At 42.4% G+C, this 14,678-nt stretch overlaps 1 protein-coding gene and 1 long non-coding RNA gene across 2 annotated transcripts in view; both read right to left on the bottom strand.

Moving 5' to 3' along the window:
* col7a1 (collagen, type VII, alpha 1) overlaps nucleotides 1-8,304 on the bottom strand; it is a 54,400-nt gene extending 46,096 nt beyond the window's left edge. Inside the window, exons 1-15 of the mRNA XM_019881299.1 lie at nucleotides 8,202-8,304; nucleotides 7,917-8,097; nucleotides 7,683-7,839; nucleotides 7,514-7,607; nucleotides 7,285-7,443; nucleotides 6,442-6,599; nucleotides 6,082-6,211; nucleotides 4,648-4,767; nucleotides 3,561-3,716; nucleotides 2,458-2,577; nucleotides 2,235-2,384; nucleotides 1,258-1,374; nucleotides 503-649; nucleotides 259-384; nucleotides 29-175 (exon numbers count right to left, since the gene is read on the bottom strand). Coding sequence (XP_019736858.1) covers nucleotides 29-175; nucleotides 259-384; nucleotides 503-649; nucleotides 1,258-1,374; nucleotides 2,235-2,384; nucleotides 2,458-2,577; nucleotides 3,561-3,716; nucleotides 4,648-4,767; nucleotides 6,082-6,211; nucleotides 6,442-6,599; nucleotides 7,285-7,443; nucleotides 7,514-7,607; nucleotides 7,683-7,839; nucleotides 7,917-8,097; nucleotides 8,202-8,271 — 2,032 coding nt within the window. The 5' untranslated portion in view covers nucleotides 8,272-8,304. The remainder of the gene's footprint in view (nucleotides 1-28; nucleotides 176-258; nucleotides 385-502; nucleotides 650-1,257; nucleotides 1,375-2,234; nucleotides 2,385-2,457; nucleotides 2,578-3,560; nucleotides 3,717-4,647; nucleotides 4,768-6,081; nucleotides 6,212-6,441; nucleotides 6,600-7,284; nucleotides 7,444-7,513; nucleotides 7,608-7,682; nucleotides 7,840-7,916; nucleotides 8,098-8,201) is intronic.
* Nucleotides 8,305-9,042: 738 nt separating this feature from the next.
* LOC109522178 (uncharacterized) lies at nucleotides 9,043-13,785 on the bottom strand. The gene is made up of 3 exons (XR_002169521.1): nucleotides 12,949-13,785; nucleotides 9,208-9,286; nucleotides 9,043-9,103 (listed from the first exon to the last, which is right to left on the bottom strand). It is a non-coding gene; the product is annotated as an uncharacterized LOC109522178 (long non-coding RNA).
* Between the last annotated feature and the right edge of the window lie 893 nt (nucleotides 13,786-14,678).

The raw sequence follows: 14,678 nt of genomic DNA, 5'->3' as shown, positions 1-14,678 counted from the left end.
AAAAAAAATGTGTGACATCATGACACACCTGGTCTGACAAAGACACTGGCTGGCTCGCCTTCATTGTCTCCCACCAGCGGTGTTACACTGACATCATAGGACACGCCCACAATCAGGTCTCGGAGGTCAAAAGTCGTCTGGTTCCCAGGGACAATCTGAACATTTTGTACTCCCACTGGAAACAGTAGCTCTTTAAACGGAGCGTTCATAAACGAAACAACAGTTTTTTTTTTAAATTCACAAGATAAATCAGTGTACCCTCAGGGCTTTGGATAATGATGCGGTACTGTGTGGCCCGAGCTACACCAGTCCAGCCAAGTCGGACCCTAGTGCCCAAAGACTCCAACACTCGCAGGTTGGACACCCTCCCGACTGGCTGTACTTCTGTAATTGCAGATTTATATCAACATTAATAAAACCCCATTAAGTAGTTTGTGGAATTTAGCCCACAAATTCCAAGTTATCTCAGAGTTAAACAAGTGGCAACATGATCTTCACCAACCTCTATATGTGGTAGAGACGGGCGTGGCCTCCTCACGACCCTCAAACAGTGTGTACAGAGTGATGAGGTATTCTGTGTTGGGTCGAAGCCCAGTCAGCTCATATTTGCTGGTGCTCCTGGGTAAAGACAATGTCTGGGGACCGCCACCTGTTGACAAATAATTTCAATAATATGCAAAAACTATTTTCTGTTACATCAACATTATTTCATTTTATGTAATTGTAGGTGAAGTACCGGTAATCGCTAATTACACTGCATAAGGCGCGCCTACCCTACAGAAGGCTGTCGTGTTTCACCGCCATCTTTCTGCTACAGATACTTGAATGAGATAAATTTAACGAACGTAGTTCCTCAGCGTGATGTTCCCAGCATGTGTAACAAACGCCATGGACTTACTCCGTCACTTAACGGATACTGGAAGTCGTTTGGAATCACATTTTGCTTGCACCTCTGCTGCAGATTATGGTGGTCGTTTTGCCAAGCCTGGGCTTTCTGAGGCACTGTTAAATACACGCGCTTCAAGCGTAGGTCGTTGCATTCTATTAGTTCACCACAAGATGGCACTAAGTTGTATGTATGTGTGTGTGTGTATGTGTGTGTGTGTGTGTGTGTGTGTGTGTGTGACACACACACACACACACACACACACACCTGGATTAGAATATGAACATGTACCAAATAAATTGTCCGTTGAGTTGATCAGAAAGGATTTACTTATAACCAATTCAAGCGCGTGGCCGCATTTGACAAATCACCTTCTCCCGCCCGCCACTCCAGGCGGTAGCCTTGAGAAGACGGAATGATTCTCCATGTGAGTCGGATGGAGGAGGGACTGGTGATCGCTGCATTGAGGACCTGCTGCAACTGGCGCTCTGAGGAAAACAGCCATTATTGAATTGATTATGTGCAGGTTACCTCATCACATTGCAGACATTATTATCAAACGTAATGGACAATGATGAGTGAAGTGAAAGGCAGCGCCCTTCTGTGGCTCAAGTGAAAGATTACAATCGGGCCGCTGCAGCTCATCCAAAATTCTTTAAAAATCAAGTGTGAAGCACATTAAAGCAATAATTAAATCATGACACTGGATTACAATATGTCAAAATATCAATCCTAAAGGACTGTCCACTCATCTGTGGAGCTCTAAAAGATCAAGGCCCAAGATATTTCCAGTTATTGCTTTATTTAGCATACCATCCCCTCAAGTCATGTAGTTTCAGAGACGAGATTGATCAAGATCTCAGAAAGCAAATTTTTTTTATTACCATGTTCATTTATGTACAGTATTTTTCCCTTCACAACAGTAAAAGCACAACGGAAAAGCGGCTTCCCACTTTTCCAACCAACGCACAAACAGGAATAGAGATGGAGATTATGCCCGTAGCGTATTGTTCACAATTCCCATCTCTGAAAGCAGGAACAAGGACAGTCAATGACTCAGCCTTCAGACAAAATTAAAAGGATACCATATGGGCATTGGTCACCAGTAGCAGATGCTGTGCGTGCGTAACGACCGCAGGTGTCGAACGTTTTGCGAAACGGAATGAATGCGTAACATGTAGTTTTTCTGAAGCAAGCCAACAAACATTGAGGAAGTTTCCCATCAATGGTGTCTGTGCCCTTTGGTTTCCTTCTTAATGCAGCATGACGCTCTACGGTATATTTGAGCTTTGCATAACACAGGAAGCCTTTCCCATTTGGTGTTGAGGATAAAAGTACTTCGACTTACCAATCGTGAATCTGGCTGTTTCCCTGAGTCCCTCAACATTGCCCTGATAGAGTGGAATTACAGTGAGGATGTACTCTGTGTCTGGCTGAAGTGGAGATATACTGTATGTCTCGCTGTCTCCTGCAACCTCGGCAGTTTCAATATCTAGACCTGTTTCGAGGAAAAAAAGTTCAAGTCAAAGTTGGAGCATTTCAATGGCGATGCCCCCGGTTGCTGTCCTGACCTGTGACTGCTCCCCACGCCAGACGGTAGGCAACCGCACCGCTGACACCTCTCCACAGCACACGAACGCTGCTCTCTGACTCTGTCTCCACTGATAACTGCCGCACTGCCTCCAGGCGCACTGACATGTACAGTCGAATGAAAACACACACACACATATTATTTATATATATATATATATATATATATATATATATAAGCAGCAGAATGAACAGGTAGTCCGTGTGAAGTGTATATTACTCTTGAAAGTGATTTGTGACACAATGACAGAGGTTTATAGTGTATTATATGTTACAATACAGCAACAATACAAGAATGGACATATCCTAGACTGTATAGTTAATTTACTATACATTTGGGATGGTCCAATACCACTTTTTTTTTTTTTTTCCAGGCAGAGTACAAGTGCCACTCTACAGCATATGGTCTGTCATGGTTTCATAAGATAAGATAAGATAAGATAAGAAAACCTTTATTAGTCTCGCATGACGAAAGTGCAGCCGGCTTGTTTGTTTGGCAAGCGGAACGGACTTGGTAAGCGAGCATGAGAATATCTGCGCTTGCCAGATGGCCACCCGAGTGGAGGTATTCGTCCATTTTGCAAAGTCGGTGAACAAAATGTAGACATCCATTTTACCTTCAATTCCTGCACAAGGCTTTTATAGCTCCTACTCTACCCGGAAAGAATATGTCAGGCCGGAAAAACTATATCACTGTTCTGGTATCAGCACTTTTTTTTAAAAAACTGAGTACAGATTTAGAGTGCCACACAAGATATAGATGTATTTACTTTTGATTAACACAAAACATGTGACTAACATTAGCCAAAGCAGCACAATAAAAGTCTAATACAAGGCCAAATATTAAATGTGTCAAACGGTAAAATATGTCACTAACGATAAGTATGTATCGGCTGTTGTATGAAATTGAAAAGTAAATACAGGAAACAACCTCGCCGGGTCAGTTCTACTGCACAGTCAACCCAATGAAATCTACTATTACAATCTTGGTTAATTCAGCATGTCTGACAATTGTTTTGATGAATCTCTTGTGTGGGTGTACATAATAATCGCTTGTCAGTACTTGGTCATGGAGGCTACTCACAAGTGCGGGCAGTGAGCGTAGCTGGAGATGCAGAGTTCCGGGGGAATAGCGGATAGAGGCTAAAGACGTACTCCGTGTCGGGTTGAAGTGACTCCAGGTTAACAGATGTGGAGTCCGCAGACAAAGACTCCACCAATTGCTGACCAGATGGCAGACCTACTCTTACGGATGAGAAGCAAGGCAAAGAAACAGAATAAACAAGTTGGAGCTAATTACATCCACACATACCGTGTGTTGTTTGTATACACTGTATAAAGTCACGAGTCAAAGACATTTTTGATACAGATGACTGCATCGGAACGTGTAAATCTCATCATGAACACATGATGAAAGAAGTTATATGCTCATACTGAATTTACATTGTCAAATGTTCCGAATGTGATGGCGGTGTGAAGATTACAATCAGTCTCTTAAGTAATGCCAAATCCTCATCTGTAAAAGTAAACAGCATCACTGACAAGTGACTCACACAAACAGCAGCAAAGCTATTCGAGTAGCGGCGCTCCACGTGAGACTGGCACTCCTGCCACACGTTCAGGTGAAGAAACACTTTCTATCAGCCCTCGGGGGCCACGCCTCGCTCGCTTCAATCATGATACACACAGCCAGATATTGACACCGTTACGAACTATGACACGCCCAGGAATTTCGTGAAAAATAACTGACAATCCGCGAGAGTATTACTTCATTTGCACTGTATATTCAGGCTAAAGAGTGATACAAATCTGTCTGATATTTTGGGTAATGTTTCGGCAGTAAAGGTGTACCTGACAGCTAATGCCTCAAGGCAGCAAGTTGTTAAGTGAACTGATGTTCTTACTCGGCTTTGACTACAGTACATTCTCAAGTTGTTTCAAACGCTGCCGCCAGCAAGTTATTAAATACTGTTGCTTCTTTTCCTGTTCCTTTCGACTTCACTATTTCATTCTCCTTTGGCAGGCCTTTGAAAACTCAATATCATCAATATCCTAACCAGCACCACTTAAAGGGCAATTCGATAAAGCGGTGATGCTGCAGTTTAGGACTTTGAATATTCTCTATGAAGAAATTAGAAAAATAAAGAGGAAGGCAGAGGTGTGTGCCCGACCTCGTGGTCCATAGGTAAGTTGGTAGCCCTGGACGGGAGATGAAGGCTGATCCCAGGCAAGCGACAGACTGAAGAACCCTGCTTGGATTAAACGAAGACCTGAGATCCCAGGCAATGACCCTACATGGAAGAGACATTCATTTTGCATATTAGGATACGTTTAAATGTGTGGAGAAGTAAAAATCAGTTTTCGGCCTACATGAATTTACTGTAAAATGACTAACATGTCAGTCATTGGCAATGCTGATTTTTAAAGAAACACAACATACAGGTCTTATCCAAAATGGTATTTTGAAAAGCATATCTATAATATGTATGTATCAGAGTGATTATGTGGGCTTAAAATTGATGAGTAATACAATGTTTTTGGTCACATTAGCAGAGCACTAAAAAGTACACTTGAATGTGTGTGTGTGTGTGTGTGTGTGTGTGTGTGTGTGTGTGTGTGTGTGTGTGTGAGTGAGTGAGTGAGTGAGTGAGTGAGTGTGTGAGCGGCATCAACAACAATATTGCTGTGGATCACCGCTGCTGAAATACTCATCGCGTCTCCGCCCAACACACGTACTGCATGTCCTCCTTTTTTCAATATTTTCACAAAAACAGTACGAGTGGCATTTTCAAAGGCTTCCACATAAATAGCGTTATCATGAAAACGGTTCCTGAGACTGTTCTTCGGCTATGTCCGCGTGTCTGTGATGCGTTCATGATTCTGACATGTGCAATGAAATACAGTGGTACTTATGAATGTCTCTTCATACGAAATTTTCAAGTTACAAAATGCCTCTATAGGAAAATATTGCCTATTGTTATGAAAGAAAATTCAAGATACAAAAGGTAAAAATACAGTTGGGGCAGCTCCGAGTTTCCTGAACGCATCATACTTATAGCTGCTCAACCATTGCTATTACCGAGCATCTTCCTGGCATCCCATTGGCTAGGAGGGACCTCGACCAAACATGTATATGTGTGTAGATAGATAAATAGATATTGTGTCTGTGCAGCGTCCTCGTCATTCGCTCCCCGGGTCATGAGGCTTTCCGATAGTTTTCCATAAATGTGAATCACCCAGAAAAAGTGTTCCACCAGTCCAACGATCGCTCACAATGCTGATGTTTGCCTTGGACATTTTTGAAGGATTATTAAAAGTCGATAAAATCAAAAGTCCTTCAGTTCTTTACAAAACGCCAGGCAAAAACCACTTCTGAGAGAGAACATTTGTTTCATATTTGGATGCATTTTTATGCTTGAGAAAACATTTATGTCTGAATTTTGGGGGTGCTTGGAACGCATTAAGGCATTTACCGGTACATGAAAAACACGTCTTGACTTACAAAGTTGTCTAGTTAAGAAATGTCTTCCAGAACCAATTAATTTTGTAAGTAGAGGTATCCCTGTAGACATTTGGATCATCTGCGGTACCTGAGTGTTACTTACTGGTTTGTTGATTAGCGGAAACCGATTCTCCAACACTGTTTGGGTATTGAGCAATAACAGTCACAAGGTAGTCTGTTCCCGACCTTAGAGCTCGTGCAGTAAAGCTTCTCTGACTAGCAGCCAGTGTCTCCTGCAGGAAGAAGTGTGTTCAGACACAAGGAGCAAAGGGGATTTTAAAATGAAAACATCAACAGCATCTGTATAATAAGCACAAGGCATGTTGATACTTAGCCTGAGTTCCCCATAGAGCACAATTGACTTAAGCTATAATTAGCTTCTTCAATCTCAGTCACACCAACGCAATAGCCAGCCACCTGCCTATAATAAATACTCCATCCATCTCAAACGACCTGCACTCACCTGCCGCAGTTCTGCTGTGATAGGTTGACCCTGGCCAGAGAGGGGCACATACTGGACCACATAGCCCCTCAAGGGCCCACCTGCTGAATTCCAGCGGAACCTGAGTGAATCAGACGTCACGCCTGTGAACTGAATGTTGGCTGGACTGGAATACGCTTCTAAGAAGAGAAGAGAAGCTGTTTTACACGGAGCAGACCTGGACAATCAACACACTTGGCTGTCATACGCTATGTGGATGAAAGTATTGAGACACACTTAACTAAGATCCATCCCTCATCTGACCAAGGCCTTTGAGACAATTTGGGAAAGGACTTTTGTATTTCAACAAGACTCAGTGCACATAACAAGGATAAAGGCATCCCTTGGATGATTTTGATGAGGAAAAACTGAAGTCCCCACATTTAACTGAATACGCTTCTAAGAAGAGAAGAGAAGCTGTTTTATACGGAGCAGACCTGGACAATCACCACACTTGGCTGTCATGCGCGATGTGGATGAAAGTATTGAGACACACTTAAGAACTAAGATCCATCCCTCATCTGACCAAGGCCTTTGAGACAATTTGGAAAGGCCTTTTGTATTTCAACAAGACTCGGTGCACATAACAAGGATGAAGGCATCCTTTGGATGAGTTTGATGAGGAAAAACTGAAGTCCCCACATTTAACCCCATGAGGCACTTTTGGGCCTGAAAATGTTGTACAAAGTCTTCCGTGAAGAGTGGAAGTTGCTTGAAACGACCCATTCCATAGCTTCATCTGTTTGCTTCTGCTTTCCTTGTATAGTATGCCGTGTCCCAACACTTTTGTTCCACCCGTAAGTTTGTTTTTGTTCCGTTATGTACCATCGCTCGCATAGACTCCGCCTGCTTCGGAGCACACCCGGGGGCTCACAAGCGGAAGAAGAGTGCCGAGCAGTTTGAAGTCGCCGACAAAGGAGATGAAATCACTGCTTGGCTTGGAGGAAATCTCAGACAATTCCTCACTATCTGCGCTCTTGACGCCTGGCAAAAAGATGCGGAAGGAATCAGAGCTGGTCTTTGACAGCGAGTAAACTGCACCTGCGATGCCTACCAACTGCAAAGATGTGTACCCCTTGACTACGCAGCTTCTGCGCTGGTTCCTGCACGCTGTCCTGGGACTTCCCGTCCGTGATCAAGATGGTGATCTGACAATTCAAAGGAGCATTAGAGGGCTGAATAATAGCATTAACATATTTCAGTGACCTGGCTGCCTACCACACCTTCGGGACGTTTCGGCTGTATGTGGGGTTGAAGAAATTATCAGCGACAAACTTGAGACCAGCACCGCTGCGCGTATTTCCGCCCTTGTAGTTCATATTCTGCACAGCCCTGATTAGCTCCGTTCCATTCAGGTATGCTGTCAAGGTGAACTCGACCCTGGATTTACAGAGGGATCCATTCAAACCTGACTGATTTGCGGTAAAGAAGTCAACTTCAGTGTCATCATCAGTTACCTGGAGGTGTCACTGTACTGTACAGCCCCAAAGCGAATTCCTGTCTCGCTGACAGAGCCTGCAAAGGGTTTGATGATTCCGGCTATAAAGCCCTTCACCTGCAGGAAGTTAGCTTTGCCAATACTGGAAGATCCGTCCACCAGAAAAACAATGTCTGCCGCTTGTACATGATCACATCTGCCTGTAAAATGGAGAATGCATAAAGAGACACAGGGATGAAAACATTCAGATGCCCAATATGAGAGATGAAGGCTTTTATAGTTCATTTAAATAGCAAATTGTCACCCTGAGCTTCAGCGTGTGTCATGAATGACAGCAGCAGCAGCAACGATACGGTGAAAATCCAGCGGCTCATATTTACAACCTGGGGGGTGCAGGGGAATACAGAGGAAGCATTATGTTACAAATTGTGTGTTGAAATGTTGATAACATGGAATCGCGACTCTAGCAACAGTTCGTTGCTTAAGTATAGCCACACACAGATTTGTCAGTGAATTGATTTCACCACATTCTAAAACAAACTCTCCATGTATATGTATCGCCGAACTTGTTCTGGGTTGCAGGGAGCTAGAGCCTATGCACAAAGACAACACCCTGACTTGCTCGTCCATCAATCTCAAGGCACATTTGGACAGACAACCTTTGACACGAACATTTTCACTGAGTGTGAATTGAAACCACACTGGCTGGTTGGTAGTCAGGCAAGTGAGCCTTTACGACAAACATTATGGATCGCGTTGCCTTTACATATGCACAAGCTCAACAAAATCAAGAGGCAAACAATTGTTTTTGACAAACAGCTCACAGATGTTGGTCGAATTCCAGAATCTTCACTCGCCTATACAGTATATGACAGATACAGTAATAGTGTCAGTGAATTGATTTCACCACATTCTAAAACAAACTCTCCATGTATATGTATCGCCGAACTTGTTCTGGGTTGCAGGGAGCGAGAGCCTATGCACAAAGACAACACCCTGACTTGGTCGTCCATCAATCTCAAGGCACATTTGCACAGACAACCTTTGACACGAACATTTTCACAGAGTGTGAATTGAACCCACATTGGCTGGTTGGTAGTCAGGCAAGTGAGCCACTGACTACACCACTTTCAACATAAATACCCATACTGGAAGATCCGTCCACCAGAAAAACAATGTCTGCCGCTTGTACATGATCACATCTGCCTGTAAAATGGAGAATGCATAAAGAGACACAGGGATGAAAACATTCAGATGCCCAATATGAGAGATGAAGGCTTTTATAGTTCATTTAAATAGCAAATTGTCACCCTGAGCTTCAGCGTGTGTCATGAATGACAGCAGCAGCAGCAACGATACGGTGAAAATCCAGCGGCTCATATTTACAACCTGGGGGGTGCAGGGGAATACAGAGGAAGCATTATGTTACAAATTGTGTGTTGAAATGTAGATAACATGGAATCGCAACTCTAGCAACAGTTCATTGCTTAAGTATAGCCACACACAGATTTGTCAGTGAATTGATTTCACCACATTCTAAAACAAACTCTCCATGTATATGTATCGCCGAACTTGTTCTGGGTTGCAGGGAGCTAGAGCCTATGCACAAAGACAACACCCTGACTTGCTCGTCCATCAATCTCAAGGCACATTTGGACAGACAACCTTTGACACGAACATTTTCACTGAGTGTGAATTGAAACCACACTGGCTGGTTGGTAGTCAGGCAAGTGAGCACAGCAGCAGCAGCAACGATACGGTGAAAATCCAGCGGCTCATCTTTACAACCTGGGGGGGATACAGAGGAAGCATTATGTTACAAATTGTGTGTTGAAATGTAGATAACATGGAATCGCAACTCTAGCAACAGTTCATTGCTTAAGTATAGCCACACACAGATTTGTCAGTGAATTGATTTCACCACATTCTAAAACAAACTCTCCATGTATATGTATCGCCGAACTTGTTCTGGGTTGCAGGGAGCGAGAGCCTATGCACAAAGACAACACCCTGACTTGGTCGTCCATCAATCTCAAGGCACATTTGCACAGACAACCTTTGACACGAACATTTTCACAGAGTGTGAATTGAACCCACATTGGCTGGTTGGTAGTCAGGCAAGTGAGCCACTGACTACACCACTTTCAACATAAATACCCACTTTACGACAAACATTATGGATCGCGTTGCCTTTACATATGCACAAGCTCAGCAAAATCAAGAGAAGAACAATTGTTTTTGACAAACAGCTCACAGATGTCGGTCGAATTCCAGAATCTTCACTCGCCTATACAGTATATGACAGATACAGTAATAGTAATCAAAACGCCATAAATACTGCAACTATGCAGAGAAAAACAGCAGAGTGATTTTTTTAACATCACAAAGGAATGCGAAAAAAAACAACGATTCATCATTAGGAATTTGGTCATTTTCATTGCGGGGCCTGCCTGACCCATATCAGAGTGTCAGAGCGCCTCCAGAGTGTGAATTGAACCCACATTGGCTGGTTGGTAGTCAGGCAAGTGAGCCACTGACTACACCACTTTCAACATAAATACCCACTTTACGACAAACATTATGGATCGCGTTGCCTTTACATATGCACAAGCTCAGCAAAATCAAGAGAAGAACAATTGTTTTTGACAAACAGCTCACAGATGTCGGTCGAATTCCAGAATCTTCACTCGCCTATACAGTATCTGGCAGCTCCAGTATTAACAATCAAAACGCCATAAATACTGCAACTATGCAGAGAAAAACAGCAGAGTGATTTTTTTTAACATCACAAAGGAACGCGAAAAAAAAAAAAACTATTCATCATTCGGAACTTGGTCATTTTCATTGCGGGGCCTGCCTGACCCACATTAGAGTGTCAGAGCGCCTGCCTGCTCCTGTCGCTCCCCAATGTCCCATCTCAGAAACGTTTTTTTTTTTTTTTAATGACAGCATATTTGAAAGTGCCGCAAGTCTCAATATAGTCCACACCTGGATTCTTTCAAAAGATGACCAAACCCACACAAGACCACCTGAGAATGGAACATTGCAAATGAGTATAAAAGCCTTGAATATAAACTCCACCTCGATTCAAGATGACAGAGAAAGAGATGAAGTCTCATTGCAAAGTTTATGGAGGAAGCCCAACCCGCAAGCGAGTTCCAGAAGCTTAACGCCGACAACATCACAAAGTGGTGATTTAGGGGCAAGTCGGAACCATCACAGAAACCAGAAATGGCAATTCCCCTCAGATATAGCGTGCAAATGGTGGGAGATGCTGTCACTCAGCCAACATGCCATGGAAAGAATAGAACTCTGGTTTATACATCGCAGTTTATCATAACAATCCCTTAGTAGTGTGAAATGCCATATCCTGTGGGCTTTGAGCGGCGTAAACTTTTGGTTTTGTGTTAAGTGCTATAATCCCCTGCTGATTCCATGAAATAATTTCTACATCACTCATTTTCGTCTATGAGTTTTGCTTTGATGGTAGACTGCAAAAAAATGTTGGGTGAAGTGAAAATTTCAAGGCCGCAAACTTCAATAACATTTGAAGTTGAGCAGTTCAACGAAATGTTTTCAGCTTTCCTGCATTTCACAACAAAGAAAGAAGTTGTCACTTTTATGGAGCTATAGACGTTAAAACGGTTTGCTTGATGTGTTGCAAAAAAAAAACGTAAATGACTGTTTCAGGCCCCAAAATACTTTATTTTTTTTTTTTTACATTGTATTAAAATATATCCACATATTTTAAAAACATTTAGTGTCATAACCATCCCAAACAAGCCCAACATCTTGTTCTTCACTCTGGTGTGAAAAGTCAACTATTTCAAGAAACATCAACACATTTAAATATTTTTTGCAGAATGTATACTGAACTTTCTGTGCATGTACACAATAAATTCCCCTGTAAAAATTCAAAGATGAACATATGCAGCAAAAACAGAGCCCCCTAATGAAGGGATCACATCCTGCATAAATTAGTCAGTTCCTAATCCAAGCTAAACATCCTCTTCAACCCCAAATCTGCTTGCCTGTAGTCTCCTATTACCAGAACTGTTGCACAACACGATTTAAAAAGCCAGATGGACTGATACAACCTTAAATGGGTTTCCTTCTCAAGTACGAAAAGGAATGAATTTAGTCACCCACGCATCCATTCAAATGCTTTCATGTATGTCCACCAAAGTGCTAAATAGTCCCAGCAGCTTTTAACAATATCAAATGCCTTCATCAATAACACATTTGGGATGAGTCCAGAGGCCTCCACAGCCCAAAACGTACACCGAGTACGTCCACGGCAATGTAGAGAACAAAAAAAAAAAAAATGAGGAGGAGTGATGAAGAAAGATGAGTGAAGGTGAGACACAGAAGAGGAGGATTAAGTGTCATCGCTGCACTTAAAGTCTTTGAGAGACATTGTTTAGACACCCCAGACATATGCGGAGGGGGGGAATTTCTATGTCTAGTATGTGCCAGGCCACAAGAAAGACGTGAATGCTGTCAGATGGCGAACACACAACACAAAAGCGGCGGAGGAAGCGAAGGGATGATATTCATTTTCCCCGGTCTGCACCATCGTGTGCAAAGGACCAAAGTGCTCTTCTCTTGCACTAAATGAGTTCAGCTGTGTTACATTTGAACATTCCTCATTTTCCAGCGCAACTCGAACAATGAAACGGAGGTTGCTAAGGAAAACTTGCAGATTTGATCAAGCTTTTTAAACACCTCCAACCCGATGATGTTAAATGTTAAGCATGTGAGACACATTAAGAGGCCACAATTATTTCTGTTTTATTTTTTTTCAGAAGAAAATGTAGACGTCCACAATCCCGCTGACTGCAGAAGAGCAATACATTAAGGAGTGGTGGTTCTTTGGCTACATTTCAAATTGTTCTATATGGAGATCAAGAGTGTGCAAGCATGCGCATGCAGAGCAATGCCGAAGAAGAATTAAACAGGGAGTTTAAATTACATCCTAAACAGTTCATTAATCATGTGGTATATCTTCTCCTCAGATCAATATGGTCGGAAATAACATAATAAAGTCTCACCTGAGGTTCTTTGCTCCGTGTACCGAGCTACAGCCTGCTGCTCTGTGCCTCTCCACCTGTAGCATATCCAGCCAACGCTCCCAACTCAGTTTCTGCAGCGCTCCACAGCTTTGGGCTGCTGTGCGTCACACCGTATCCTACAACACGTTTGGAGCTCAGCAGTTGGCGTCCTGCATCCCTACAGGAGAGTGTCAAAACTGCAAAGGTTTTTTTTTTTTTTTTTTGGTTACTGGGACAGCTTTGCCTGGTGTGGCCTCAACACAAGCAGCAACATCAGGGGCGGCAGAAGAACAGTTCAGACTTGTTCAGATGCCTAAAGGGGACGACTGATTTTCCTCCTATATCTCGAGTCAGCCTCCTTCGCTTTGCCTCTTGTCCCTCCCTGCCCCATATGCAGGAGATCTGGAATAGATGAAACTGGAGCAAAATGACTGTCTCCATTAGAGTCGGTTCAAGGCGCTTACTGTCATGCAATGGAGATACACTATGGTAAAGAAATAACTTTTGGGGTATTCCCAATTGGGTGGAATACCAAGATGTACTGGTTGTACATTTTTGACCCTTGGTGCAAAGAATTACCATATGAGATCAATTTATGTGAATTATACATTGAGGGTTATGCAGACACAAACAATGAAAGGGTGGACAGTGATTCACTATCCCACAGGGAGCTGAAAATGAAGCATTTAGGTCACTTACATTTCAATCAATAGACTAAGGTAATTTAGAACAGTGTATTTTTGTGGACCTATGTGACGACCTTTTGATCAGAACTTTGTCCAATTACTCAAAATTGGCAAGAACCAGGCATCGCTCGTGCTCACCTTCTCACGGGCTATAATTCAAAATTGGCACATGGTGGGAGATGCTGTCACTCAGCCAACATGCCATGGAAAGAATAGAACTCTGGTTTATACATCGCAGTTTATCATAACAATCCCTTAGTAGTGTGAAATGCCATATCCTGTGGGCTTTGAGCGGCGTAAACTTTTGGTTTTGTGTTAAGTGCTATAATCCCCTGCTGATTCCATGAAATAATTTCTACATCACTCATTTTCGTCTATGAGTTTTGCTTTGATGGTAGACTGCAAAAAAATGTTGGGTGAAGTGAAAATTTCAAGGCCGCAAACTTCAATAACATTTGAAGTTGAGCAGTTCAACGAAATGTTTTCAGCTTTCCTGCATTTCACAACAAAGAAAGAAGTTGTCACTTTTATGGAGCTATAGACGTTAAAACGGTTTGCTTGATGTGTTGCAAAAAAAAAACGTAAATGACTGTTTCAGGCCCCAAAATACTTTATTTTTTTTTTTTTACATTGTATTAAAATATATCCACATATTTTAAAAACATTTAGTGTCATAACCATCCCAAACAAGCCCAACATCTTGTTCTTCACTCTGGTGTGAAAAGTCAACTATTTCAAGAAACATCAACACATTTAAATATTTTTTGCAGAATGTATACTGAACTTTCTGTGCATGTACACAATAAATTCCCCTGTAAAAATTCAAAGATGAACATATGCAGCAAAAACAGAGCCCCCTAATGAAGGGATCACATCCTGCATAAATTAGTCAGTTCCTAATCCAAGCTAAACATCCTCTTCAACCCCAAATCTGCTTGCCTGTAGTCTCCTATTACCAGAACTGTTGCACAACACGATTTAAAAAGCCAGATGGACTGATACAACCTTAAATGGGTTTCCTTCTCAAGTACGAAAAGGAATGAA

The sequence above is a fragment of the Hippocampus comes genome, unplaced genomic scaffold (genome assembly GCF_001891065.2).
Source record: "Hippocampus comes isolate QL1 unplaced genomic scaffold, H_comes_QL1_v1.1 scaffold68, whole genome shotgun sequence".
Classification (NCBI taxonomy): domain Eukaryota; kingdom Metazoa; phylum Chordata; class Actinopteri; order Syngnathiformes; family Syngnathidae; genus Hippocampus; species Hippocampus comes.
The sequence above is the reverse complement of the archived record's forward strand: the minus strand, read 5'-3'. Positions and strand labels throughout refer to the sequence as shown.